Below are 27,422 nucleotides of genomic sequence, written 5' to 3'. Positions count from 1 at the left end.
TGGATAATCTAATGATAACCCCAGCAGAATCCTGGAAATATATACATAGAAGAAAAAGATGATGCAATTTGTTCATGCTGTGATAGGCATACGGTAGCATCACGAACGGAGATTAACAGTTGCGAAATACTCTTAGTCATTTTTCACAAATTGCAGCTGCAATTACAATCGTAATTTTTCACAAACCACACAGCCTTCCAAGTTTTTGTAGCTCACAGTTGCCATTTTAGCCAAACTTGAGTTTCAGAACTTCGGAAGGTCTTGCACAAATCTCCCCTGAACTTTATAAATCATCAAAACCGCTAAATTTTATGGATCGTAGAAAACATAGGAAAACTGCGGAGAATTTACACGGTCAAACAGAACAGAGCACCCAAAAGGCACAAGCAAATGAAAAATCATATGAAGGAAGGAAGAAAGAAAGGAAATATTACAGTTCATACCAATCTGAAAAATCATATGAAGGAAAGAAGAAAGAAAGGAAATCTTAAGAGTCATGCCAATCTATCTAGTCAAATCATTCAGCAACTATATTTCTGAAGATAAAGAGTATGGACCTGCTACGTTGTGCTTAGCATATTACATTCCTGTAAACAAAGTACATGAAATACTCAGAAAATTTTTACTGCTATTACCACAAGCATGGTTCATACAGCATTTAACTACACATTCACTTGCTAAAATCCAATTTCAAACACCATCAGTAATTTCCAAGGGAAGCTATTGAGTCTTCACTGGCTCAAGGGCTTCAATCATGGCAACGCTGTTTCCTCTGATAACCTGCAACATGGGTATGAGATAATCCAGAGTAGGATACAATAGCATGATTAACTAAAACATGAAATCATCGAACTTAAGATTAGTACTTACCACCATTCCAATATCATTCTTCTCATTGCCATTGACTTCCACCGTGTTGTCAATCACAAGGTTCATGAACTGGTCAAATCCACGAAGAGTGCCAACGACAACCCGGTTAGCATTCAGCTTAACTGCAGATGAAGAGCTCTTAGGCCAGCATAGTTTAGCAAATAAACCAGAAAGAGAATCACGCACTTAACAAACCTCCATGTTCCTTACGTGCATCAAATTATAATAAACAAAGTCCATGATTTCTTACAATTTTATGCCATAAATAAATAAAATTTCCTAGCAGTTTTACACACTTACACACACACAGTTGAATGCTCAAAAATATGGAACATCAAATTTGGTAATATAGCATTATTTGAGACACAATGGACACGATGCAAAAGGACCTATAAGACAAAAATGACACAAGTGACCTCTTATACGGATTATGGAGCCAACTTATATGCAAATCAAAATAAAAAGGACAGCTATCAAGATTGTTTAATCTATGACATTACTCACGGGAACTTTTACGATGCCATGATTTGAGTTAGTCATCAATCAAGGCAATTGCACTCTCATACCAAAAAGGAAAATTGAATAGCATTTGAAATGGATGAGATGGCAAATTGTAATATATCTAACCATCAGTTATGCAACCAATAAAGCAGATTGATTATGTAAGTGTACAACAATTGCCTCCCCGCGGGAAACAAAATTGCGAGTACCGAAACCTAAAGTCTATTGTTAATCATCAAGTTCTGCGAAATAAATCAGGTATAGGGCATAAGCACGATGGGGTATATGACAAAGAATTAGATTACTGAAGGTTAACTTAGCATTGCCCAGATAACAAACAAATGCAAATAAGCATGACACTAGAGGGGTAGAAGACAGCTCATGTCACAAAGAAGTGACATTCCAAATTCCTCTACATTAAGAACGATTCTGAGCGAAGTTAGAAAATAAGACACCTTTTTACCTTGAGTTGCATTCTTTCTCATGCACGTTGTATGCAAAAGACCTAAACTTGAAATATTAGTATTCATATGCATAGTCTATAAAAGCAAAGTATTAACCATGACCATCTACTTTTAAACTTCGCCGGAAAGATCTTTTCCAAGATTCACACGTTATCATAGCTGTAAAGTGGAATATACCCTTCATTTAGATCTAAGTTGACAATTTATACTTAAAGAGCAATGAGAACCAAATAGCAAGCGCAAATATCTTCATCAAAGGACTAAACCATCCAAAATATACAAAGTGCTGAATCTCATGGGTAGAAAAGTTGTTGCTGAGTGTAAAAATCAGAAATAACTTCTGTAAAAAAGGCGCGATCTAAGGCTCTTCTTCCAATATTCTTGTTTCTACACTAGTCTAGTGAAATCTCAATTAAAAAAGGGGCACCGATATCAAGTAACCATCCTAAAGAATCCTCAAAATTGTTGTTCGAGGTAATTCTTACATGGTTGAGAATTTATGGTTGCTTCTAGAGATCTATTTGCCCATTATCCACAATAAATAGACCCAGAGAGTGTTTCGGCATCAAACAAATAAAAAGCTAATCGATGCTGTTACGATGTTCTCAGTCGTCAAAGTATGGCCCTTTGCTAGCAACGGACATGTGTCCTCTTACGTGTACCGCTCAAATCGAATTGACGGTTAGGACCCCCTAGAATCCCGACTTAGCCCACTCGCCAAGTCGACACCTCCTTAGGTCAACTCAAATGGCGGTACTTGTCGGTCCTCTTGTCGAAGACGACTCGCTACGAGCCCACTTGACCTGTTGTTCGACACCTTGCGAGGTCGACTCGAAAAGCATTACTTCTCAGCCAAGCCAAAGGATGACTTCAACCTCGAAGCTCCCCCGCTGACAACGCGTCAACGTCACATTAAATACTTGGCAGGCTCCATCATTCCTCTAGCCCCGATAGTATTCATGACACATCTAACCACGTCGACACCGCCATGCCCCCAATCACTTCACATTAAATGCTGAGGTGATCTCTCTTCCACTCGTCCCTTGTAGAATAGGTGCTGACGTAGCCGTCATCTTATACTCGTTTGTCGTCATCCTGTACTCGGCCGAGATTATCATTCTACCATTTTTTCACCACTATAAATAGAGGTACTATTCCAAATACCAGGGGAAGCAATTTTCCAAGATTTTTGTAAGTAATATCTGAGAATTCTATTGCACTACACTAAAGAACTCACATAGTTCTTCATTTTCTCACTCAAGTCCATCAACTGATTTGATCGTCGGAGGAACTACGAAGAAACTAATCCTCGTCCTCTCACAAATTGCTATTTGTGCAGGCTGGAGCTACTCAACTCAAAACCAAATATTTCAGAGAAGTGAGCAGCCCCTTAATCAACCTCACCCCCAATATATTATATGTTTGATTATTAACATCAACAGTTTGGCGCCCATCGCGGAGCCTTCTTTCTTTTTCGATCAAGTATGTCCGGTTCTGAATATAAGGCTGGCCAGTCTCACCCTGAAGGACCATACCAGAGCTATGTTACTCAAGCTCAGCTTGAAAAAAACAGGTTAACAGATCTCTCAATCCCTCCAACAGAAACTCGCTATCTTCACCATCGAGCTCCTCAGTCGGCTTCCACAACCACAACAAGCTACTTTCGCTGTCCCCGCCTTCTGAAGACCAGCAGTCGGAGACTCACCCTCCTTCTAGAGCAAATCAAGTAGTCCCGCCTCGGACTCCTCATGTTGCTGCCAAACATTTGAGGGATCGGGTCGAGTACGCAACCCCACAGCCACATCGTTCGACTCGCCCTGAGGAACCTCGCCAACGTCTCCTCCCTCATCCTGTAGTCACCTGCAAGAGTTCTGGCCCTGATCACCCTGGGGACCGCACTAGGGAAGCAATCCATGTGGACCGCATCGGGTGTACAGACCGGTCGTAGAGGCCATCGGGGGGAACACCCCCCTTTCTGATAATCTCAAGAACGCACCATGTAAGAAGTTCAAGATGCCTCGCGTGAAGAAGTACAAGGGCGAGGGAGATCCCTCCAAGCGTGTCCATAATTATTATGATGTTGAGCATGCTCCAAACATTAGAATCGGTTATCTTCTGATACTTCCCCATCACTCTTTCAGGGAGGGCCAAGCTCTAGTGGAACGCTCTCGAGAAGAAGTCTATCAGCAGCTTCCAGCAACTCAGTTGGAAGTTCATCCACCACTTTCTGGCTGACACCAAACAAAAGCTCCCCCCTCATGTGTTAATCCAGATGAGGCAAGAGCTTGGTGAGAGCCTTCAAGCCTCTTCAAGAGGGCATTGCGGGTCAACTAGCGTGACAAGAGGTCGAGAGCGGAGGAGCTCATCTCTTTTGGAGACGACGATCTGAAAAGCGTCGAGACACCTCATGACGACTCCATCGTCATAACAGCCGGGATTGAAGGCTTCTAAGTGAAGAGGATCATGGTCGACACGGGAAGCTCGGTGTACATCTTGTATGTCGACGCCTAGAACCAGATGGGCATCGACAAATCTCGGCTGCTCCACTATAGAGGACAGCCCGGTCACAGAAGCCATCGGGGGGAACACCCCCCTTTTTGATGATTACTCTCGCCTCAATGGTTGGAGAGCAGCTCAAGGCAATCAGCTGTCCAAATCCATTTCCTGGTAATGATCTCAAGTCGGCTCATAATGTCATCCTGGCTGAACCGCCCTCCACTTTTTTTACAGGGCCCATCCTTCAACTCTACCACCAGATGTTGAAGTTCCCGACTCCTAATGGAGTCGGGATCGTCAGGAGCAACTAGCGAGAGGCTAAGTCCTGTTACCTGCTCTTGACCAAGGAATGATAAGGATATGCAAGATGCTTTGCCTATTGAGAAAGTCTGCTTCCAGTTGGAGAAAGCAACGAAGCGGCAAAAGACTGGTGGAAGAGCTCTAGGAGATACCAATCAACCGGGACGGACAGAAGACGGTCAAGATAGGATCCAGCTTAGTGGAGCCTTTACGGGAAGCATTGACGGAATTCTTGCTGAAGAAATGGAGGATGTGCGTGGACTTCATTGACCTCAACAAAGCTTGCCCCAAGGATAGCTACCCCCTGCCTCGAATCAATCAATTGGTTGACGAGAGTGTGGGGCACGAGCTGTTTAGCTTCATGGACGCCTTTTCCGACTACAACTAAATTTTCATAACAGAACATGATCAGGAGAAGACCTCCTTTATCACCGACTTAGGGACCTATTACAACAAGATGATATCGTTCGGACTGAAGAACGCTGGGGCCACTTACCAGAGACTTATCAATAAGGTCTTCAAATACCAGATCGGCAATCTGGAAGCTTATGTGGACGACCTGCTGGTGAAGTCAAAACAAGCGTCAGCCCATGTTATGGTGTTTACTCACTCAAGATATGAGAATTTGCAAAATGATACCATCATAGCCCTGGCAAACTGGCCTCAACCAACTTAGTGCCCCAAGCCCAGCAGAAACCTCAACCTCGTCGACTCATCAAGTCGACATTCTTTCAGGCCAACATGAAAGGCGGGGTCAGCCGACTCTATCGTCGAAGACGACCCACTAAGGACACTCGACCATTTACTTGGCAACTCACGAAAACGACTTGATGGACATTCTCTACTGTCGACTAAGTTGAGGAATAACCTCCGCCTCGGCCTTTCCCCCAGAGTATATGTCAGCATCCTAGTCCACCTCGGACAAGCCTTATCCTGATTCTAATCTAATGGTCTCCATGACTTGTCAACCAACTTAGTGCCCCAAGCCCAGCAGAAACCTCAACCCCGTCGACTCATCAAGTCGACATTCTTTCAGGCCAACATGAAAGGCGGGGTCAGCCGACTCTATCGTCGAAGACGACCCACTAAGGACACTCGACCATTTACTTGGCAACTCACGAAAACGACTTGATGGACATTCTCTACTGTCGACTAAGTTGAGGAATAACCTCCGCCTCGGCCTTTCCCCCAGAGTATATGTCAGCATCCTAGTCCACCTCGGACAAGCCTTATCCTGATTCTAATCTAATGGTCTCCATGACTTGTCAGCTGCACACGTGAATCATTTCCCAAAAAATACGGAGACATCCTCTCCCGTGCCGAAGTGACTTCCCCTCCAGTCGTCAGTCGACACCTATAAAACGAGGAATGACTCGGCACTTAGGCCGCACTTCACCACCGCCTCTCTATGCTTGGCTAGAAGTGACTCATTTATCCTCAAGACGGAGATATATACAGGTAGACTCCTAACCTCAAGAGAGGCTAGCTCACTCGCTCTCTCTCTAAGAAAGAAAGAATACACAGTTCTTCACACACAGGGGAGCTCATAACGGACCCTCTGTAACGGCACATTGCCACCTCAAGAACCATACCGGTTCCTGACATTCCCCTTCTCCACTCAAGTTTCACTAACTTGACCGTCGGAGGAACCACGAGGGAACCGATCCCCGCCTTCTAACGGATTTTTCTTGTCAGTGCAACGTGGACTTCAGCTCCCCTTTCAAGAACCAGACATAAAGTCGGAGAATGAAGCGGCCCCTTCATCAATCTCCTCTACCTCGTCCCGGCGAGGACTCAAGAGAAACCGTTCCCGCCCCGGATTCACACCTATCCTCTTTTGGATACGATTGATTGTTTGATCTTAGTCATCAATAGTTTGGCGCCCACCGTGAGGTTACTTTTCTTTTTCGAGAAGACATGCCAAGTTCTGAATAGGAGTCTGAATTTACTCACCCTGAAGAGCAACATCGGAGTTGCATCATCCAAGCTAAATGAAGTCAGGAGTTGTATCATTCAAGCTAAGGAGGGGTAGCTTTGGTTAAAAGGACCCAACATAGGTGTAATCCTCAAAGGTCTTAGCGATTTTCTGGAGTGTTTGCCAAGTACACAATTTGCTAGATGATAGAGCGACCTTCAACACCTCTAAAAGCCCACCAAAAAAAGACGCACCATAAGGGTGGTTGTCTTTCTTGAAAAAACAACACCGGCTTCTAATCGTCGTCACAGAATAACTCTGGCCAGAACACAGGCTCTAATCAGATCCAAACATCACTCAAGCTCTAACTGACAATAGCTCATATGAGCATAGGAACAGTGATTAAGTCTGTGATAGGCGTCTCGAACCATGAAAATTCTTCGAAGGAAACTCCCATCTACCAAAGATGAGATTGCGGGAAAAACTTAGGCACACTAACTGAATGTCTTCTCAGGAAGAACGACCTTTCCCTTCAACTGACGTCTGCACCACTAAAGTTGCCTAAGGGAGCGTTTGGCAACCATTGTGTTTTTCCCGTTTTCGTTTTTTTTCAAAAAACATTGCAACACGTTTGGGAACTAATGTGTTTTTTAGGCTGCCCCTTTACAAAATGCAGAAGGTACACAGTTTTCTCAAAACACCAAAAAGGTATTTGAGATTCCCGTGTCTCATTTTCCCCCAAACCAACGTGATCCCCTTTTCTCTCCCTCAATCCTAACACCGTCGCCGCCACTCCAAATCACCGCAGCCTTCGACGTCGCCGCAGCCTCAACCCTAACACCTGTCAACGCAGCATCAACCCTAACACTATCGTCGCAGCCTCCTACGTCGTCGCATCCTCAACCCTAACACCCGTTGACGCAGCATCAACCCTAACACCGTCGTCGCAACCTCCGACGTCGCCGCAACCTCAACCCTAACACCCATCGACGTAGCCTCAACCCTAACACCGTCGTCGTAGCCTCCGACGTCGCCAGGGCCTCTGAGTATTCGTCGCTGCCGCCTCCACGTCACCGCAGTTGCCTCCTCATCGCCGCTATCGCCTCCTCGTCGCCGCTGTCGCCTCTTCGTCACTGCTCCGGTCGATTCTGACGCTTCCTCCAACAATTTCAATCAAGGTTTTTTTTTAATTTGATTGAATCCCAATAACATATGAAAAAAGAAAAAAATTGGTTGGTTTTTTTCTCATTTATTGCTGAAATAATAACTGAGATTTGTTCTTCTTTTACCTTCCAATTATTTGCTAAACACACTAGTCAAAACTGTAGAAGTGTGTTGATTGTAGCTAAGGAACTATATTTGACTAGGTTTTGGTATGAAATATACCTCTTTCAACAAAACTTACTGATGACAATCCAAAATCTTGGAACTTTTGAATGTGTACAGTAGAATGAAAAGAGAGTATGAAATGCTGGCAGAATTACCAGAGGATACTTTTATTCCTGTTTCATCTTATGTTCTTGATTCCACTTTTTATTTCATTCAAATAAACTCTCTAACGACATATCAATATTCTTTTTAATTTGCCATAAAGAAGCATAAACACAATAAATATAATGACCTGTAACAAGTGAAGATGGTCCAGTAAAGAAACATATTTTAATTTGTGTCAATTTCATCCTTGCCCTAATTTGATTCTAATTATACTCTCTTATGTGATTAGCCTTTTTGGTTTCATGTTGTTGCGAATGTAATAGATGTCAAGTGAAAATCGTAATATCAACTAAGGGGGGGTTATTCATTGCGGTAATTTTTGGGGTAATGAGATAATTTTTGGAACAACAATGTTTAGTGTTATTCATTGGGGTATTTGGAACTGGTGTAATCTTTGTGGTGTTATTGGTTTGTTGGGGGTAATTGGGGACAAATACTCCACTTCTCCCTAAATTACACCAACTATATATACAGAACTCAGCCCCCAAGCCCAAATTTATCCCATTTGATCTCCTGGAACAAGAGGGGAGCAAATTACCCCATTCAGATCTCGACTCGATCCAGGAAAAAATCGGCGTCGTCGTTCTCGTGGTCGTTCACCCGCTCCGCCATCGTCTTCCTCGAGTTCGAGAGCCCGCCCCGCCGTCGTCTTTGATAGCTAGAGATCTGAGTTCGAGCTCCGATTTCGGTTGAATGAGGGCGATATTTCGTGAGTTTTTCCAATTTTCTATAGTTTGTTTCTTTTTTTTTATGGAAATATAGTTTGTTTCTTATTTTTAGGTTTTTTTATTGGAATAATTGTTTGATGCATTAGATTTTGTTTTTTGGTTTGATCTCGAGCGCGAGAGCCCGCCCCGCCGTCGTCTTTGATAGCTAGAGATCTGAGTTCGAGCTCCGATTTCGGTTGAATGAGGGCGATATTTCGTGAGTTTTTCCAATTTTCTATAGTTTGTTTCTTTTTTTTTATGGAAATATAGTTTGTTTCTTATTTTTAGGTTTTTTTATTGGAATAATTGTTTGATGCATTAGATTTTGTTTTTTGGTTTGATTTTGGTGTTTCTAGGGTTTATGTGGAGCGCGGCTGCAGATTTGCCCGATTTGTCAAACATTTTGAGAGGTAAGGGATCCGATTGATTTTTTTTATTGGGATTGATTGAATGCTAGGGTTTTGTGATTAATATCTTTTATCAGTGCTGCTAGGGTTTTAGATGAAATTGTTCGATTTAGATGCTAATTTTCATGGAGAAATACTGAGATATATTGATCTTAGTAATAATTTTTTGAGATAATCTTAGTTGTTACTTACATATGGATTACTTCAGTGCATCTTGCACTGGGTATTTGGATTGAATTGAAAGGATTGCTCTGCATCTTGCACTGTTTCTCACCCCCTTTTCTCAACGATGGTTTGCTTGTCTCTGTGAGGTCTTTTCTTCTTGTTTGATGTCGGTGCAAGAGTGAAATGTTGTTATTTGTGATATTGGATATATTATATTTATGTTATTCTAATGTTTGCTACACCTTGAATATGTCTATGATATACTACCAGTGAAGTTAGTAGCCCCTCCCTCCCTAAGTACCATGGTCTTCTTGAATTTATCAACAACTCTATGCTGAGGTCTCCTCTTGGAAACTATTAACTACATGTTGAATAAGCCTGTTGATTTTAATTTACAGAAACACTTCAGTTTCTTAATGATCATCCTGCTTTCATTATCCTTAACCGGGATAGCCAATCATGCAGTGTCCTACAAATTTCATTGCTTATCTATTCCGTCATTAGCATAGTTGGTTTCTTACTCATGCATGTTACATGACTGTTTCCCAAGTTTCATTTTACCTCTAGAATTTCTGCAACGCGTTTCTTAATCTTAAGATGAAACCAAAAGCAAATGGGAGTATACAGAGAGCTCAAAGAGTGAAGCATGTTCAAGGAAAAGGGCCAAATTGGGTTCTTATTGCGGGTGGTGCATTGTTAAGTACTTTGTCATTTAGGATTGGGTGCAGACTGAAGCAGGCTTTTGATGCAAAAAGATCAAATAACGCCCATAACACATTATGGTGTTTATGTGTATTGTTTCATTATCAGAATACGCATACACAATGCAAGTGACTGCTCCAGGTGTTTATGTGTATTGTTTCATTATCAGAATACGCATACACAATGCAAGTGACTGCTCCAGGAAATGTTTATAGCTATGGAGTTGTACTGTTAGAGCTCCTACGCATACACAATGCAAGTGACTGCTCCAGGAAATGTTTATAGCTATGGAGTTGTACTGTTAGAGCTCCAGGAAATGTGTCTCCCCTTTCATCAACAGAGCACGTCTCAGTTGGATGTTATGTGTCCGTTAGATATGGAAATAGTTTTGAATGTATGTAACTGAACGTATTATGTTATTGCCAAACATATCTTTTTGTTGAGAAAAAAATACTGTGACAGTTTGACTGTTTGAGATTGCCTGAACTCATTATGGATGTGAACAGATATAATATATATATTTTTGTGGGAAATGAATTTTATGTAAACATGGCAGGCAAGAGGTATTAATGAAACTGATATCACTCAAGACTGAGATGCTTTGGAAACTCAGAATTTGTTAATATAGCATAACAGTTAAAATAAACATCAAAATATTTAAAGATTGATTAATATTGATATTATTAATATTATTATATTATTTTTAATATTTTATATTAAAATAATATTAAAAAATAATATTATTGTATATTATAACTATTATTTATTTAATCATTTGATGTTAAACTTGAATTTAATTGAGCTATAAATATAATATCAAATTGTCTCATTATCCCATTTTACCCCACATTATCCCATTTTACCCCAAGTTATCCCACTCAAATTATCCCATTGGGTAAAATTACCACATTGGAACAATTTACCCCAATTTACCCCAAATTACCCCAATGAATAACGCCCCCTAAGTGGTGGAGATTTCCCCTTCTCAAGGAGTGGGAACTTGGTCTGAAAATGTGAAGCTTTATTTCATAGACTTGATGGAGGAAGAAGTAAAAAAGGGAAATAGGCATACAACTACATTTACTAAATCCTCTTGGAAATTCATGGAGCATGAGTTGAAAAAGAAGACGGGGAGAGAATACACTCATGACCAAATAAAAAATAAGTTTAACCAATTGAGACAAAGCTGGAAAATTTTGAAAAGTCTATTGACGGATACGGCAGTTGGGTATACTGCGAGCACCGGTCAAATATCTGCAACGGAAGATGTGTGGACTAAGTTGTATGCGGTAATACTCATTGATTAATGCAACTTTTATTAGATACCTAATGTGAGTTTTTGAATTCATTATTAATTTTTGTTTTACGTAGACGCACAAGTATGCAAGATATTTTAGAAGGAAGGGTTGCAAAGGTTATGACAAGTTGTGTATCATTTTTGGTGATACAACTGCTACTGGTGATCATGCTCATCCCTCTACTAGAAGTCCTACCATTAGTGAAGATGATAAGGAAGAAGATGAGGAAGATGTTGAGTCATCTCGAGCTAAGAAAAAGACGAAAGTGGCAAACAAACGTGTACCGTTGAACCAGCAAATCCAATTAGCAATGGTTGAAGCTTTAACCTCGATGGGAGAAACTCTAGGAAGAAAATGGAGTGGAGGGAGAGGAAAATGAGTTCGGCTACTGCATATAGTCATGTTAGTGGAGGGGGAGGAAGAAGCTCTAAGGAAGAACAAGAAATGGTTCGGTGCATCACTACACTTAGTGCTCTTCCCGATGTTGACTCAACTCGGTTTTCCAAGGCCGCACATATTTTGCATGATGACGCATCATGGAGAACCATGTTTTAGTCATGCCTAGCGAGAGAAAGAAGGATTAGGTGTTAAATCTACCTTGATGTTGTTTATGTTTGTTTCGAAGAAATTTGTATTTGTTTATGTTTGTGTTTGTTTCTATTAGGCCAAGAACTTTGTGTGTGTTTCTATATGTTTGATTCTAGTAGGTCGATGACTTTTGTGTGTGTTTAAACTATGCTTGTGTTCTAGTAGATTGAAGACTTTTGGGTGTATTTGTATTAGTTTTTGAACCTATATATTTGTATTTCCATAACGTTGTTGGTATTATACTTGTTTATGTTGTTAACATGTGTTTCATGCCTTATGTAAATTTTATTATGCAAAACTATGTTTGCAATAGTGTTCAATTATAATTTTATATGTTTTTGGTAGGTATGGATGGCAATACAGATACAAATGATTATCAACTATCATCACAATCTCAGATGAGGAGCAATTTCAAGTCTTATTGACCATTCATGCATTTATGAAGTTTAATGGATCTTTTATGGAGCAGCCTCGACCACAAAGGATTTCAAAATTAAGTGGGCATGATTGGGTGATTGCGGTTCTAGGTGGTCACCCGGGTACTTGTTTTGACCTCTTATGAATGAAAAAAGAAGCATTTATTAACTTTTGTGAAGAGTTAAAGAGAATTGGAAATTTAAAACATTCTAGAAACGTGACGATTCAAGAACAAGTAGCAACCTTTTTATTTGTGCTTTCTCAGAACGCCTACATGACAGAATTGTGTAAGGGCTATAGATAGAACTCATGTTTTAGCTTGTGTGCCGTAAGATAGTCAAGTTTCATATCATGGAAAGAAAATTATGCTGACAATGAATATGATGTGTGCTTGTTCTTTTGATATGTGGTTCACATTTGTTATGAGTGGATGGAAAGGAAGTGCAAATGATTCAAGAATTTTCTTAGAGTGCATTAGCAATCCCGCAAACAAATTCTCTATGCCCCCTGCAAGAAAGTATTATTTGGCTGACTCTGGATATACCAATATGTTGGGTTTTCTTTCACCGTATCGTGGAGAGCGATATCATTTGAATGATTATCGAGGGCAGAATCTTCCACCGCAAGGGACTAGAGAACTATTCAATTACTTGCATTCGTCATTAAGGAATGTTATAGAACGATGCTTTGAGGTATTGAAAAAAAGATTTCCAACTTTAAGAGAGATGCCTTCACATAGTTTGAGAAAATAAAAATATATAGCATTAGCATGTTGCGTTATTCACAACGTGATTCGAATGCATGATTCTGGAGATCCATTCTTTATCGAGTTTGAAAATGAAGATGTGGAACTTGAAGAAGATGACATGACTGCACAAGAACAACAAACCATACCGGTCAATGTCGGTCCAGAGCACCTTCGTGAGATGTCAAGGTTTCGAGATCGTTTGGCCCAAAGGATGTGGAACGATCGTGGTGGATAATATCGGGATGTGTTTTGAAATTAATGTATATTATATTGTAATGTCACCAAAATACATTTTGAGCCTAATGTATATATATTATCAATGTCATTAGAACATGTTGAACAAATATTCATCATTGTTTCATGATGGTGGTGACGTATTAGGATTTTTTTTTAATTTGAATTATAGGCATTGAAAAAAGCTCCCGAATGGTGATTGGTTGTCACCGCCGACCGGACGAAGCCGGCCGCGGTGGCTGTGACAACTGATGGTTGACAAGTGGTTGGTGGTGGGAAGCGGCAACGAGCGAGAGTAAGGTTTAATTGGTTGGATGTGTATTATGTGCTAACTTTCAAAATAAAGTTTTGAAAACACTTTTGAAAAATAAACATCGTGGCATGGTGTTTTTATAAAAAAACACAACAAAAAAACACTTTGGTTACCAAACACACTCTAAGCTTTTGTGGTCGAAGCATGCAACCCGCATGATCCCCATAAGGGAGACTTCTCCATTCACAACATGGTCCAACCCTCAGTACTCCCGAAGTTCCTTCAAGAAAACCATTATGGTTTGTCATTTCTAGGGAGTACAATACCGGCTATTGGATTCTCTCCCTAAGAAAATTTTCATCATAAAAGGTACCTAGTAGCTTCTGATCGTGCCCCCAACCCTCACAAACTCAACCAGAAAAACGCCATTCAACATAATTTGTGGCATCTGGACAGATCCTTTTGCTAAAAACCGACATGCCAACCGTCCTCCTTCAAGGCCTCACTGAAGATTAGAACTCAAAAGGAACATTAGCTGATGAGATGGCAAATAGAGTTTTGACTCATCTTCGTTTATCAACAAGATGTTCGCTATGGTAAAAGCAAAATCTAACTAAAGAGGTACTATACTGGCGGCCTCATCCACTACAAAACTGCCTTTGAAACAAAAACAATGCAAGATCACAAGTGGTTCAACACCCTTGAGCATCAGATGTCTGCAACGAATACTTTCCATAACTATGTAAATTTCAGTACTAATAAAATCTTACCAAATGTGAATTAACTCTTATCTCGCAAGGATCAAGCCTTCACTAAGGACAAAGACCTAGTCAACTCTCGAGAGTTCTAGGCATTCGACTCCTCAGTCGAATTTCAAGTCATTGGTGCCTTTTCAGGATAAACTCATGGCACAACATATGGTCGAATCCTCCAGTGCTACTCGATCATCATTGCTATTTAAAACTCAGGCGTCCAAATAAGTCCTGGGCGACCCAACCTCAGGGTTAGCATGTCAACAAGCCTTTTGTATCTTTTTAGGAATAAACCCATGACACCAACCATATGGTCGACTCCCACAGTCGTCACTCGGCCATACAGAGATTCTGAAGACCTAGGCACCTACGTAAGACCTAGACATCCAACCTTAGGGTTGTTATCAACCTTAAGGCTGTTGAAGACCTAGCAACTCTCGAGAGTTCTAAACATTTGACTCCTCAGTCGAATTTTAAGCCTTTGGTGCCTCTTCAGGATAAACTCAAGGCACAACATATGGTCGAATCCTCCAGTGCTACTCGACCATCATGGCTATTTAAAACTCAAGCGTCCAAATAAGTCATGGGCGACCCAACCTCATGGTTGACATGTCAAGCCATTAGTACCTTTTCAGGAATAAACCCAATGCACCAACACTATGATCGACTCTCATAGTCGTCACTCGACCATACGGGAATTCTGAAGACCTAGGCACCTATGTAAGACATAGGCACTCAACCTTAGAGTTGGCATTCAGCCTCAAGGCTACCGAAGACCTAGTCAACTCTCGAGAGTTCTAGGCATTTGGCTCCTCAGTCGAATTTTAAGCCCTTGGTGTCTTTTTAGGATAAACCTAAGACACAGCATATGGTCGAATCCTCCAGGCTCCAGTGCTACTCGACCATCATGGCTATTTAAAACCCAAGCGTCCAAATAAGTCCTAGGCGACCTAACCTCAGGGTTGGCATGTAAACAAGTCATTAGTACCTTATCAGGAATAAACCCAAGACACCACATATGGTCGAATCCTCCAGTCGCCACTCAACCATACGAGGATTCTGAAAATCTAGGTACCTACGTAAGATCTAGACACTCAACCTTAGGGTTGTCATTCAGCTTCAAGGCTGTCGAAGGTCTAATCCCCGTCCTCTCACGAATTGCAATTTGTGCAGGCTGAAGCTACTCAATTCAAAATCAAATATTTCGGAGCGGCCCCTTAATCAACCTCACTCCCAATATATTATCTGTTTGATTATTAACATCAACAGATACTAAGACTGTTGTGATAAGAAGAATGTGTTGTGAGCTTGTTTTCCAAAGTTTTGAGAGGTAGCGATTCAAATACAAAATGCTAGTTGAGTTCACCTCGAGCGTCATACCTGCTTCATATTCCCCGCACGTCGAAGTCAATTACTTAAATAAAGTACTCAATAAAGAGAGGTGAACAAATCTGAATAAGTTTACTCTATTGCACCAACTCAGGACACCACTAACTTCAGCAACCAAATAGAATTACCCACAATCATCAGGCACAGAAAATTTTCTGCATTATATTGCAATATATCAATTTAATCGCATGTAACCAATGTTTTAAAGAGCCTTCGTCTAGCCCACCTAGACCTAGGTGATTCCATGGTCGCCCTAGCGCCTACCGCGTAGGTAGCACATAGACTGCCAACCTAGGTTTTGAAAGCGTCTAGGGGAGTGTGGTCTGCCTACATGAACTGCACCATGTAGGCCTTATCGTTATTTCCTTTGTCGCAGCCTCCAACTATAAAGACCTCATCTACCTCCTCTGACCTTCAGCAAAACCTCCTCCACTACCACTTAAAAAAAATTACATAGGTGACGGCCGTCGCCTAACTTTCTACAACATTGGTATTTATTGTCAAATAACTGTAATTAAAAATAAAAAATAGGAAAAATGTCTAGGCTCCGGTCTAGACACATAGACTCTAGGCTCCGGTCTAGACACATAGACTCTAGGCTTCAAGTCTGACGCATAGGCTGCCTAACGCTTTCTGTAAGCTTTGACGCAACAACAAAATCCCATATAATAAAAGATAAATTCCAAACGAAAAATTGAAAAAAAAAATTGCACAAATTAGCACAAAGGAACTTACTTTGAAGCTTCTTGTCCATGTATCTGGAATCAAACAACACAAAACAAAGAATTAGTTAAGCAGATCATTAATCAAGAATCAAATACATCAAAATCGAAATCAAGCGAGAGAGAGAGAGAGGGCCTCACTTCTTGAGATCCGGAGGCTGACCCGATCTGCTCATCGTTGACGAAGAGAGAAAAGTAGAGAGCTAGGGTTTTCTAGGTTTTCGTCTCTCTCCCCCTATCTCCCTCGTAAAACCCCAGTCACCAGATCTCGGCGGCGCCTAGGCCTGGGATATATTTCGGCAGGATTAACGGGTCGGATCCTTTTTTGCGGGGCCCTGGATGGCTGGGTCGTTCCAGTTCGGCGCAATATATAAATTTCGAATTTATCTAAGCTTAAGCTAGTGTCTTCGGTTCAGCTTAATGAATCTAATTATGAACCTAATTATTATTACAAAAAAATATCGCATTCTCTTTTTTAATTGCCTTTACATTGCTCAATTTGTATCAAGGAAAAAGTGCAATTGACTATAATAAATAGAGAACTCTAAGGAAGAAAAAACTTATATCAATTATTTCAAAAACTTATATCAATTATTTCAAATTTAATATGATCCGGCCGATAAAGACTTTTTTATTTATTCAAACTAGTGTGAACACCGTGCAAAGTACGGCATACGGTATATCATTTTATTCCCTGCTACAGTAATCCTGGTGTTTAAATGCTACAGTGATTTTTGCATTTTTGAATGCCTACAGTGTCCCGTCTCTCCTACAGTTTTTCAAAAAATGCTACAATATTCCCCTTTGTTCTACAGTAATATTTTTAAAAAATGATACACCATTTCGTTTCCTATTTGCTACATTAATAATGCTACAGTAAATAATAATATAGCATTTACTATAGTATGAATAGGGAATCTTGGGTTCTCCCATTTGTATAGAGGAGGAGATAAAATATCTTAGATTATGAGTGGCACATGAACATGTCCATAGAATTTTTTTTTGAAATGATTCTAAACTTTTTCTATAAGTTTGTTAGTACCTCTCACTAATGTAACTGTTTATTATCTAAACTTTTCACTTAGTTAATCAATTAGTTGATCAAATCTATATCTTCCATCAAACTATCAATCTAATTGATCAAATCTATATCTTCCATCAAACTATCAATGAATGAGGAAAACAAACTTAGTTTTTTTTTCCTTTGAGGAGGGGGGGGGGNTGTCATCTAAATAATAAGCTAAGTTTGACCAAATAAATTACTATTCTATCCGCACATTTTTCTTGTGCCAAAGTGTTGGTTTAAAAAACGGAGTATAAGCCATTTTTCAATAGAGATAGTGTTTTGACAAATTGATGGATTATAAGCCAGAGTATTTGGTATAAAAAAATATTATAAGCCACTTTTAATACTAGAGAGTGTTTGGCGAATAGGTATATTACAATCCACCATTGTTGTCAAAATGACCAAAAAACGCGGTTTTAAATTTAAATATCAAACAAACTTTGGAATTACCCTAAATATTGAGGGGTAAACTTAACATTTATTTAGTCAAACTAAGTGTTGTGCCACCAAAAAACAAGCTGGATTAGGAAAGCTTTCTTTAGGCCTATAAGCCAAAATTAACTAGTTACCAAACATGTTATAATGGAATACAAGCCACAATATGGCTTATAAGCCAGTTTGACCAGTTGCCAAACGCGTCCCAGTTTTTGTCATGAAAGCCAAAAGGACCTAGTTTGAAATTCTTGAAAAATAAGTCCCGTCAAACACCCTCTTAAAAATATGTTTAAAAGAACAACGAGATGTGAAGTGTAATTATAAACATAGTTTTCCTTTCCAAACACATGTTTAAAAGAACATGTAATTTTATATTGGACAAATTTTTTAATTTATTATGCAAAAACGACCCTTTAAAAAAATAATGAGCAAAACCGACCCTTTTCTGTTGAAAATGATTGGTTTTGCTGGCGAAGTACTAAAATGAAGTGTACGGGACTACTAGTCCCGTACACTTCATTTTAGTGGATTTAAAAGTCGGGACTGTGGTTAAGGCGGATCTTGTCGAGGTTGAGTCTGCGGTGGAGGAGATGGGAGTGGTGGCGGTGAAGCTTGTCAGAGATGGGTGGCGAAGATAAACGTAAAGTCGACAGAGGAGGAGGCTGAAGGGCGGAGCAGCGGCGAGGCCTGAGGTGAGCTCGGAGGAGGGTGATGCTCGAGACTGAGCGGCCGTGGGTCGCAGGAGGAGAGCTTGGGTATCGTCGGCGGTTCTTCGTAGCGGCGGTTCGCGAGTTGCAGGGGGACTGGTTCGATGGTGTTTAGACGGAGCTGTGAGGGACTCGACAGTCTCCCACATTCGATGCGTCGCCGGTTAAGTTTTGTCGGCGCGCCACCTATGGGTGGGCAAGGAGCTTGGATGTGGCTTCTGGTGGTTGAAGGGAGAGAGAGAGAGAGCGAGCAAAGAAACGGTGGAGGAGGAGCGTCTTCTTAGCCCGAACGTCTTTTACTTAACGCAACCGCAGTGATGAGCAGGAGATGAAGAGGGGAGGGGGGGGTGGGCAGTCCCGACTTTAAACCACTAAAATGAAGTGTACAGGACTAGTAGTCTCATACACTTCATTTTAGTGTTTCGCCAGCAAAACCGATCCTTTCAACAGAAAATAGTCGGTTTTGCTCATTATTTTTTCAAAGGGTCGTTTTCGCAAAATAAATTTAAAAAATGTTGTTTTTAAAATTTTGTCCTTTTATATTTTGTTGGGAAGACGAAAGAAATAAAAGAGAAAAGATTACCACTCATCCAAATGGATCCACAAAGCCGTTGCAAGATCCGACCCGGATCTCCCCTCAGAGTCAGACCTTAGGCCCTTTCCATTCCGCTGAGATCCTTGCGAAGACTTGATTCGTTCCCAACGATCAAATTCTCACACTGAAATCCCCCCAAAATTAACAAAATAAACCATATCACTCTAAACTCATCTTCTTCCTCCTCGAATCGATCGAGAAATGGAAGAGATCGAGGCAAAGGAGGCGGCCGTTCGCGAGGTCGCCAAGCTCCTCCCGCTTCCTGAGCTCGTCGCCTCCATCGCTTCCATCAAATCCGACTATCTCTCTCGTCAACAGGTCTCGAATCTCGAATCCTGATCTTTTCCCTGTTGAAATTTGCCCTAATTCGACGAAATTTTGATTGTTTTTTGCAATTACCTTGATCTCGAGCTGTTGTAGATTGAATCTGAGTGAGCTCATGTAGTGGTTTGTTAGTTTTTGCATTAAAATCAGCAACAAGGATAACAGCTGACCTTTTTCATCCCAAAATTTAGTTTTTCAGTGAGATTTCTATGGGGATACTTCGAGCATTCAGTGAAATTGCACTGCACCTGTTAGACAGGGAAACCTTTGTTTGCTTAGAATTGTAGACTTTAGGTCGTAATGCATGAGACGAATAAAAAATGCTTTTACTTGTAAGATATAACAAGTACTCATATTTTCCTGTGCTTTTCAGGCGAATGATGCACAATTGAGCACAATGGTTGCTGAGCAGGTAAGAATTTCTCTTTTCTGCAATAAAATGCTAATTTTCCCCCAACCCATTGCTGAAATCTGCTACTGTTGAATAGCCATAATGCTAAATATGATTTCAGCTTTACAAACTGTTTATACTCTCCTCCCTTGGTCGTTCTCCTTTTCCCTTTGTGAGGATTGCACACGTTTTCCAATCTGTTTAAATTTGTTGTTGACAATTTTTTAACATTTTATGCAGGTTGAGCAAGCACATGCTGGTATAGATGCTCTCACTTCATCTCAGAAGACAATAAACCAGATCCGTGAAAACTTTGTGTCCATTGAAAGGTATAGCCTTGGTCCGGGTCTAGGCATTGTTTGATATATTTTATGTGTACTAATTGCGGATTTCCTTCCATATTATCATATGTGAAATTCTTTTTTAATATTGCCATACATTTTAAATCGCCGGTATGTGACATGTCAGGTTGTGCCAAGAGTGTCAAACGCTGATAGAAAATCACGACAGGATAAAACTTCTTAGCAATGCAAGGAACAACTTGAACACAACACTAAAGGTTGGTTAGACTATCTTGATATCCTCACACTATTCACTAAAGGTTGGTTAGACTATCTTGATATCCTCACACTATTCTGGTTTTCAAATTGTGCAAACCAAAACCGAAATTTTCTAATTTGATTTATTTTGTTGTTCCTTCTGCTTCTGGTGTCTTTTTCATTTACCTATTAATTCGTAATCAGTAATTTTAACCAAAAACAACTTGCGTCTCCTCGTAACCTATTCTTAGATATGCTTCTACTAGTTTACACTTTAAACCTGTATGGAGAACTGATCATTAAGAACTCCTCTCGTTTCTATGTGTTATAATGCTGCTAATTGCTTAGATTTCTTAGGATGTGGGTGGAATGATGTCCATATCTGTTGAAGCAGCTGCAGCTCGTGATTCTTTAAGTGATGACAGGGAACTAATTCATACATATGAGGTATCATAGTTTTATATAATATTTCCGACTTTGGATGTTTTCTAGGAGTTAGGAAACAATTAATATATGTATTGCTAATTCTAGCCTTTTGTACAATTTTTAAGAAATTGACAGCACTTGATGGTAAGAGGCGGTTTGCACTGGCAGCTGCAGAATCACACAAAGAGGAGGTTGGCAGGCTAAGGTCAAAACAGAAGCTCTTGCATGCCATATTGCATCGTTAATCGCAAATCAACTTGGTTTTGAGTTTGTTTAGTTCTCTGTTACTGACCTCAACCAGTTTCCTTAGGTGGTTGTGCTTAGGTGCTTCTTTGTCATGTAACTACAATTGTGGGTTTTGATAATCAAGATTATGCTGCTAACAAGACACCTGCTTTTATAGTGATGCTAACAACGTGATTTGACTGACTGGTTGGATTGGGTTTGACATAAACTGGTAACTTCACTGGTCTATGACATTAAAGAATCACAAATGCTTCAAATGGCCAGATGTCAACCGCATGAACTGATCGTGACTTCAAAAGAGTAACTCTGACATGTCGAGTTTAACAAAATATCTTGATTCCAACTTATGCCAGCAGGTACCAACCAGATTCAGTATGACCCATTAACTAAACATTTCAGGTAATGACTTACATTTAGTACAAACCATATTTCCTATATCAATATAAATTAACAATACAACTGAAGCATGCCCCCTGCTATATATACCTGGTTCAACCAATTTGTGCCCACAGTTGAAAAAACCCGAATTGACTATGTTTTCTGTTCAGAAACCTTTTAGGCTGTGACAACATTGGTTGCAGCCAGCCAGATAGGATGGCACAATTTGCATTTGACAAGTTAGGTGCACGTCAAGGGCATGCACAATTGTACACATTTTAGCCTTTTGGATAGGCTGTAGCCTCAAGGTTTTCTTGCATAGGAATAATATATAGATGTATATACGTATATGCATGTATGTATATGCATATATAACTTGGTATCTTTTTAATTGTTCTTTTACTTATTTATTTTTGATGATGTTTGCAGAGAATACTTTGAAGATGTAGACCGGACATGGGAGACGTTTGAAAAGACATTGTGGGGTCATATTTCTAACTTCTATAAGCTCGCCAAAGAAAGGTATGGCTGTGTTTTTTTTTCCCACTTCAATGAATTTATATTAGTTGCGTGGTTGACTGGTTGGTATTCAGGCTAACTGTTTTATGGCTATCATTCCCTCTATCTGATTTTTCCAAGTAGTCTGTACTAATTAGTTGCATAGTTGGTTATTCAGCCAAACAGTTTTGCTCCATGTATAGAATATTATATTATCTCTCTGTGCACTTTTCCTTGAGTTGGGGATTTGGAGGATTGCTCCTGGATTTAATAGTTTTAATTGAATGACATAAAAGGCCTGCACACGATTGTTCTTCAAGCTTCTAAATAAGAAACTCCCTTGTTTATTGATGATGCATACAGTTATCTGCATGGATGTCATCATGATCAAATGTTTACTCAAGTAGTTTTCCCATTTATTAGGTTACAGTATCATTTTTGCATAAAATGAACATGCAACTATATGTTTTAGTTGTTATATTGGTTCACCATGCATTATGCAATCTATTTCGTATATTCTGCAGAGAATAGTTATTTTGTCTATGAACTGTGTACGGACAGCCTATTTTGCATATTTATTTTATTTTCATATTCTATTTGCTGTTTCTGATGGGTATCTGTACCTGTTGTGCAGTCCACAGACTCTGGTCCGAGCTGTAAGGTATAATCCATTATTTTCACTTTCTCTTACATTCTTTACTGCCACTGCTATGGATTCTTATTTCTTGTGAGGTTTTATCCTGTAATAAGTAGGTCATTACTATTACTTTAAACAGCAATAAAATAAACACTGCAACTGCAGTTGCAACTCAAACACCTCTTGCAGTTCATTTTTGTTCGCAACTGCGAGTTGCAACTCAAAGGCTTATTTGCAACTACAACTATTAGTTGCAAAGAAACAAATGACTGAAACTAGCGAAAGATGCACAATTGCGCCCCTCTGGGTTCATGTTTCTTGAACAACACACTAGCTTGTTAGCATCAGTTGATCATATTTAGAAATCATATCTAAAGAGCTTTTGTCTTCTTTATAGAGGAGGAAAGTTTTCATGCTTATACTGTTAAGCTCGGCTGGTCGATAAGAAATTAATATTGTAGTTTTAAAAGTATTAGAAGTGCATAATATTTGTAATATAATAGGTAGGTTATGTATAATGTTACTCCTTTCTTCTGCATTTTAACTGAATTAAAATAATCATGTCATGAACTTTCATTTTTTATATGGCAGAGTTGTTGAAATGCAAGAAATTCTGGATCAGCAACTAGCTGAAGAGGCGGCTGAGGCAGAGGGAGGGGGCACTATGGCATCAATTGCAAATCCACGCAGATCGGCAAAGTAATGGCTAAAAACTTTACTCTTCAATTGATTTTTCATGATGCAAAAAGTGGTTTAAACTTACCATTTTAATACTGCTTTGATGTTGAGCTTTTGGACAATGGTAAGGTTTTCTCCATTTTGACCTAGTGGTCGCAGTTTAACCCACATAGAGCTTCTTTGCTATTTGACATTTAGCAGCTGATGGTCCCCATATCTCTGCCAGGGTGGGGGTTTTGAGCTCCTGGCTGCCTTTTCTTTGCTTTGACGCTTTTCTAGTGAAGAAGTTAGTCTTGGTTTCAGACTTTGAATAATCGAACAAAAAGTCATTACACAGCATACAGTTGACCAAAGTTGATGATGAGGGATCTCTTGATTGTTATTCTAATATCCTTTTTCATAATTACCATCTTTGCTTCCGCGTCTTGTTCTTGGTGGTAAAGTTTGTGGTCGAAGTTTCTACATGCAGAAAATTCTATTAGTACAAGTACTTCTTGGGTGTCAATTTTGTGACCTCGGGTTCCAATTTACATGCACATGCTGGCATTTACAATTTTTTTGTGGATGAATGTCTCTTCTGATACCATTTTGAAACCTGTGCCACAAGTTGTGTATTATGATCATCTCAACAAGCAGAGAGAATACGGCATCAGATTATTGTGCAAGACAAAAAGTAGCAATACTAGGCTTAGTTGTCATGATCTTTTTGTAGATCTGTATGTTTGTGCATGCACACACATCCCAATTTACATTTTCCTCATATTCATTGTCTGTGTAGACTAACTGATGCAACAGATTGGAGAAGCCATTGGTCTGTTGTTGAGATACTAGGCAGAAAGCAGCTCATTGTTTTCTTCAAGGAGATTATGAGCAATAGAGGCTATGCCATAGAATTTCTGGCATGTTAAGGAATAGGAATATGTACTTATTTGTTCAGAATTCTTCATAGACCATAAAAAAATTCTAGATGAAAAGGAGATGGTGTGAATTGCTAAAGGAGACCATGGATGTAATTACAAAGAGCCCGATTGTTCTACATTAGTTGTTCCATTGACTTTTTCTATGATACCTTGTCAAGCACTTTCTAAGTGTTTCTGTGGAAGCACTCTGATTTGCGGAGCTTATCATTTAGTGGATGATGAATTTGTTCAGATATGATGTCCATCTTTTTTTCATGCTTTTACATTTCACTTTCTTGATGTTATCATTGTTGTTGTTGTCATTGTTGTTGTCGTTGTTGTTGTCTTACTACTAGTCTCCTTCCTCATATCCTTGATGCTGATCCCATATAGTTGCAAGTAAGATTTGATGATTACGGTGTTAAGGAGTTAATGTACACTATATATTTATGATTCTAATGCTGCTGCTGCTGTTAGTGGTTAACTGTAACATAAACCATTGATAACTTCTCTTTCTGACCCTTTGTATATAGGTCCTTAATAGTTTGCCTTGTAAACTTTCTTTTGACTGGAAATCTGGAAGTACTTTTGCTTACCATACATATTCCTCTACTTGCATTTGGCAGAAAGGGTACAGGTGGTACAGCAACTCCCAAGAATGTTGTTCAAGAAAAGTTAAAGGGCCAGGGCAAATGTTTTAAAGATAAGTGCTATGAGTATATCAGGAAAACTGTTGAGGCCCGTTTTGACAAGTTGCTTAAGGAGGTAGGTATCCTGTCTTCTAGAATAGGTTCTAACTTTCCCTCTCCTTTGGGAGAAGCCAGCCTTTTATATTCTGTTCACTTTCTTATTAACCTGGCTATATGTTCGTTTATGTTTCCCAGTTCATTTATTATTTTCCTCTCTATAAACTTATTCATGCAGTTTGTGTTTGAGGATCTAAAAGCTGCTCTAGAAGAAGCTAGAGAGGTATGCAGTCTTGTTTTCTTTTTCTTTTCTTTTTGCCGTTAAAATTCACCTGGTTTGTTATTCCCACATCCATTATTTTTACTTACCTGAATCTCTAAGAAATTTTCCAAATGAACCAAGTGTAAAATATCATGCTCTGGATACAGTGTGTATTTCTTAACTGCAAATGGTAGACAAGGACATGGTAGATAGACTTTATGGATGAGGTGTGCCTATCCCAATATTGTTCTTGATGAATCCCATTCATTGTCCCGCCTGCATAGAGGCTGTTTCCAATACTCGAACTGGTGACACCCCGGTCACGAGGCAGCAACCTTACCGTTGTGCCAACACTCACCCTTTTCAAATCATACCATTATGGTAATGTAATATTCACCTGAATCTGGTAAGTGGAACCACATTCCAGAGAGGTAGGAATTTGACATTCCACAAACCACAATAACCTGAGGCCTTGAGGGTCTAATTCTAACTAGAGTATATATGTTGTCTATATCAGTTTAATCTTTCTTCTACTATTTAGGATGTTTTCAAAGTTTATGCAGTTTGATCTCAGCTTCTGGCAACCGTTCAATTGAAATAATTCGATTGCCTGGCCTCTATTGAAGTGCCTTCTTATGAACCAGTATGGTTGCATCAAAATTTGTGACAGGCAGTTTTGTATTCTGAACATGGGGCTCCTTTCTCATTTACCTTGTCTTTGGTTGGTTGAACTGCACTTACGTTCTTGATGGTGCTTATGCTTAACATGGTGAAACTTTATGGGATTTTGGATTCCTGTTGAGGACCGGTTGTATACGTCTAAAGGATTTCTTTTGTCTGTGGTTCTATTATTGGTGCTCTGAATTATTTTGAAGTTTTAATTGCACTTTTTTAGCTTTGGAATGTCAGACAGAATGCGGATATTTCTATCCATTGTAATATTGTTGTCTATCTTGTTCTAGATCGCTAATGAGCTTGGAGATATTTAGGATATTTCTATCCATTGTAATATTGTTGTCTATCTTGTTCTAGATCGCTAATGAGCTTGGAGATATTTATGACTATGTCGCTCCTTGTTTTCCAGTTGTCTATCTTGTTCTAGATCGCTAATGAGCTTGGAGATATTTATGACTATGTCGCTCCTTGTTTTCCGCCGAGGTTTGTAAAATCAACACTTTTTAATTCCCATGGTCTAATTGAGATACATCAATTTAATTATCTCCTTTCCTCTGCTGTAAAATAATATTCATGTTGTATTACCTAAGAAATATTCAAGGTTCAAATAATAGGGTTCTAAATATGGTCTTCACAGATTTGTATATTTTTGTATAAATTACAATCATCATATTGGTTGCTTTTGCTTGTTTCATGTTAGTGAAAATTATAAATGATATGCAGGGGATTGATATTTTATGTAGGACTTGCTATTTGTTAAATTCTCCGTGAAATGAAGTGTTATCATTAACTAAAAAACTATTATGGCTCCATCCCACCTCTTTGGGGTTGGCTCGATTTGTTGAGAATTGTTCATACAAGGTGTCCATCTACCATCATGTGTCCCTCTTGTTCCTCACATGCAACATGCTATGTTAGGTAGCATAGATGCGGATGTGGACGCGGACACGGACACAGATACGAACATGACAAATTTGTAAAATGTAGGATACAGGGACATGGCTATATATGTGTGGGTGTGCGCATGCGCGTGCGTGTGCATGTGTTTTTATTATCCATAACAATTAAGAATCAAGGTAAATCAAACTAAGAATAAGGTTTAACAAAACTTTAGTTTTGATCATATGGGATAATACGATGAGCGTCTGGGTTTCAGTTTTTGAGTTAAAAAGCCGATTGGTATTGAACCCAATATTATCAAAAAACTAGTTTAGGGTATAGAACCACACGTGTCCATGGAGAATCCATGTCCGACGGGTGTCAGACACAGACACAGCACTCAAAACACGGCACCCAAAACGCGGTGTCTGAGTAACCTAGATGCTATGATTTGTTCACACCTGCATGTTGTTGGCTGCACCAGAACCTGACATCGCTATCTCATCATCCACTCCTCTCAATTCCACAACAGCAGCTTCATCTTTACATTTTACGTGTATGTTCAGAGTTCCATTTTGTTTTTCTTCCCTCTCAAATTAGCATGTAAAATGACCTTTTAAATTCCCTTGAGCTATTGGGAGCTCATCAAACACTTAAATCTTTCTTGTAGTGTAGGAAA

At 39.6% G+C, this 27,422-nt stretch overlaps 3 protein-coding genes across 6 annotated transcripts in view; 2 read left to right on the top strand and 1 right to left on the bottom strand.

Annotated features, from left to right (window-relative positions):
- LOC109844805 (probable small nuclear ribonucleoprotein G) lies at positions 504-16,755 on the bottom strand. Its single transcript, XM_020413952.1, has 4 exons — positions 16,564-16,755; positions 16,436-16,458; positions 871-992; positions 504-780 (listed from the first exon to the last, which is right to left on the bottom strand). The coding sequence occupies exons 1-4, from the start codon at positions 16,596-16,598 to the stop codon at positions 721-723; spliced, it is 240 nt and encodes a 79-aa protein (XP_020269541.1). The 5' UTR covers positions 16,599-16,755; the 3' UTR covers positions 504-720.
- On the top strand, positions 10,855-13,472 carry LOC109844804 (L10-interacting MYB domain-containing protein-like). Its single transcript, XM_020413951.1, has 2 exons — positions 10,855-11,310; positions 11,393-13,472. Exons 1-2 carry the CDS (start codon positions 11,059-11,061, stop codon positions 11,696-11,698), a joined length of 558 nt encoding a protein of 185 aa, XP_020269540.1. The 5' UTR covers positions 10,855-11,058; the 3' UTR covers positions 11,699-13,472.
- The window catches only part of LOC109844480 (exocyst complex component SEC6), a 19,728-nt gene continuing 11,567 nt past the window's right edge, over positions 19,262-27,422 (top strand). For all 4 annotated transcript variants that reach the window (XR_002248040.1, XM_020413532.1, XM_020413535.1 and 1 more), the window contains exons 1-12: positions 19,262-19,543; positions 19,923-19,961; positions 20,181-20,269; positions 20,409-20,499; positions 20,837-20,926; positions 21,031-21,110; positions 21,959-22,051; positions 22,662-22,688; positions 23,256-23,363; positions 24,868-25,006; positions 25,166-25,210; positions 26,292-26,347. Coding sequence is in view for 3 of the 4 variants with exons in the window: in XM_020413532.1 (XP_020269121.1) it covers positions 19,427-19,543; positions 19,923-19,961; positions 20,181-20,269; positions 20,409-20,499; positions 20,837-20,926; positions 21,031-21,110; positions 21,959-22,051; positions 22,662-22,688; positions 23,256-23,363; positions 24,868-25,006; positions 25,166-25,210; positions 26,292-26,347 (974 nt within the window). In the remaining variant the exon portion in view is untranslated. The remainder of the gene's footprint in view (positions 19,544-19,922; positions 19,962-20,180; positions 20,270-20,408; positions 20,500-20,836; positions 20,927-21,030; positions 21,111-21,958; positions 22,052-22,661; positions 22,689-23,255; positions 23,364-24,867; positions 25,007-25,165; positions 25,211-26,291; positions 26,348-27,422) is intronic.

The sequence above is a fragment of the Asparagus officinalis genome, chromosome 6 (assembly GCF_001876935.1).
Source record: "Asparagus officinalis chromosome 6, Aspof.V1, whole genome shotgun sequence".
NCBI lineage: Eukaryota > Viridiplantae > Streptophyta > Magnoliopsida > Asparagales > Asparagaceae > Asparagus > Asparagus officinalis.
The sequence above is the reverse complement of the archived record's forward strand: the minus strand, read 5'-3'. Positions and strand labels throughout refer to the sequence as shown.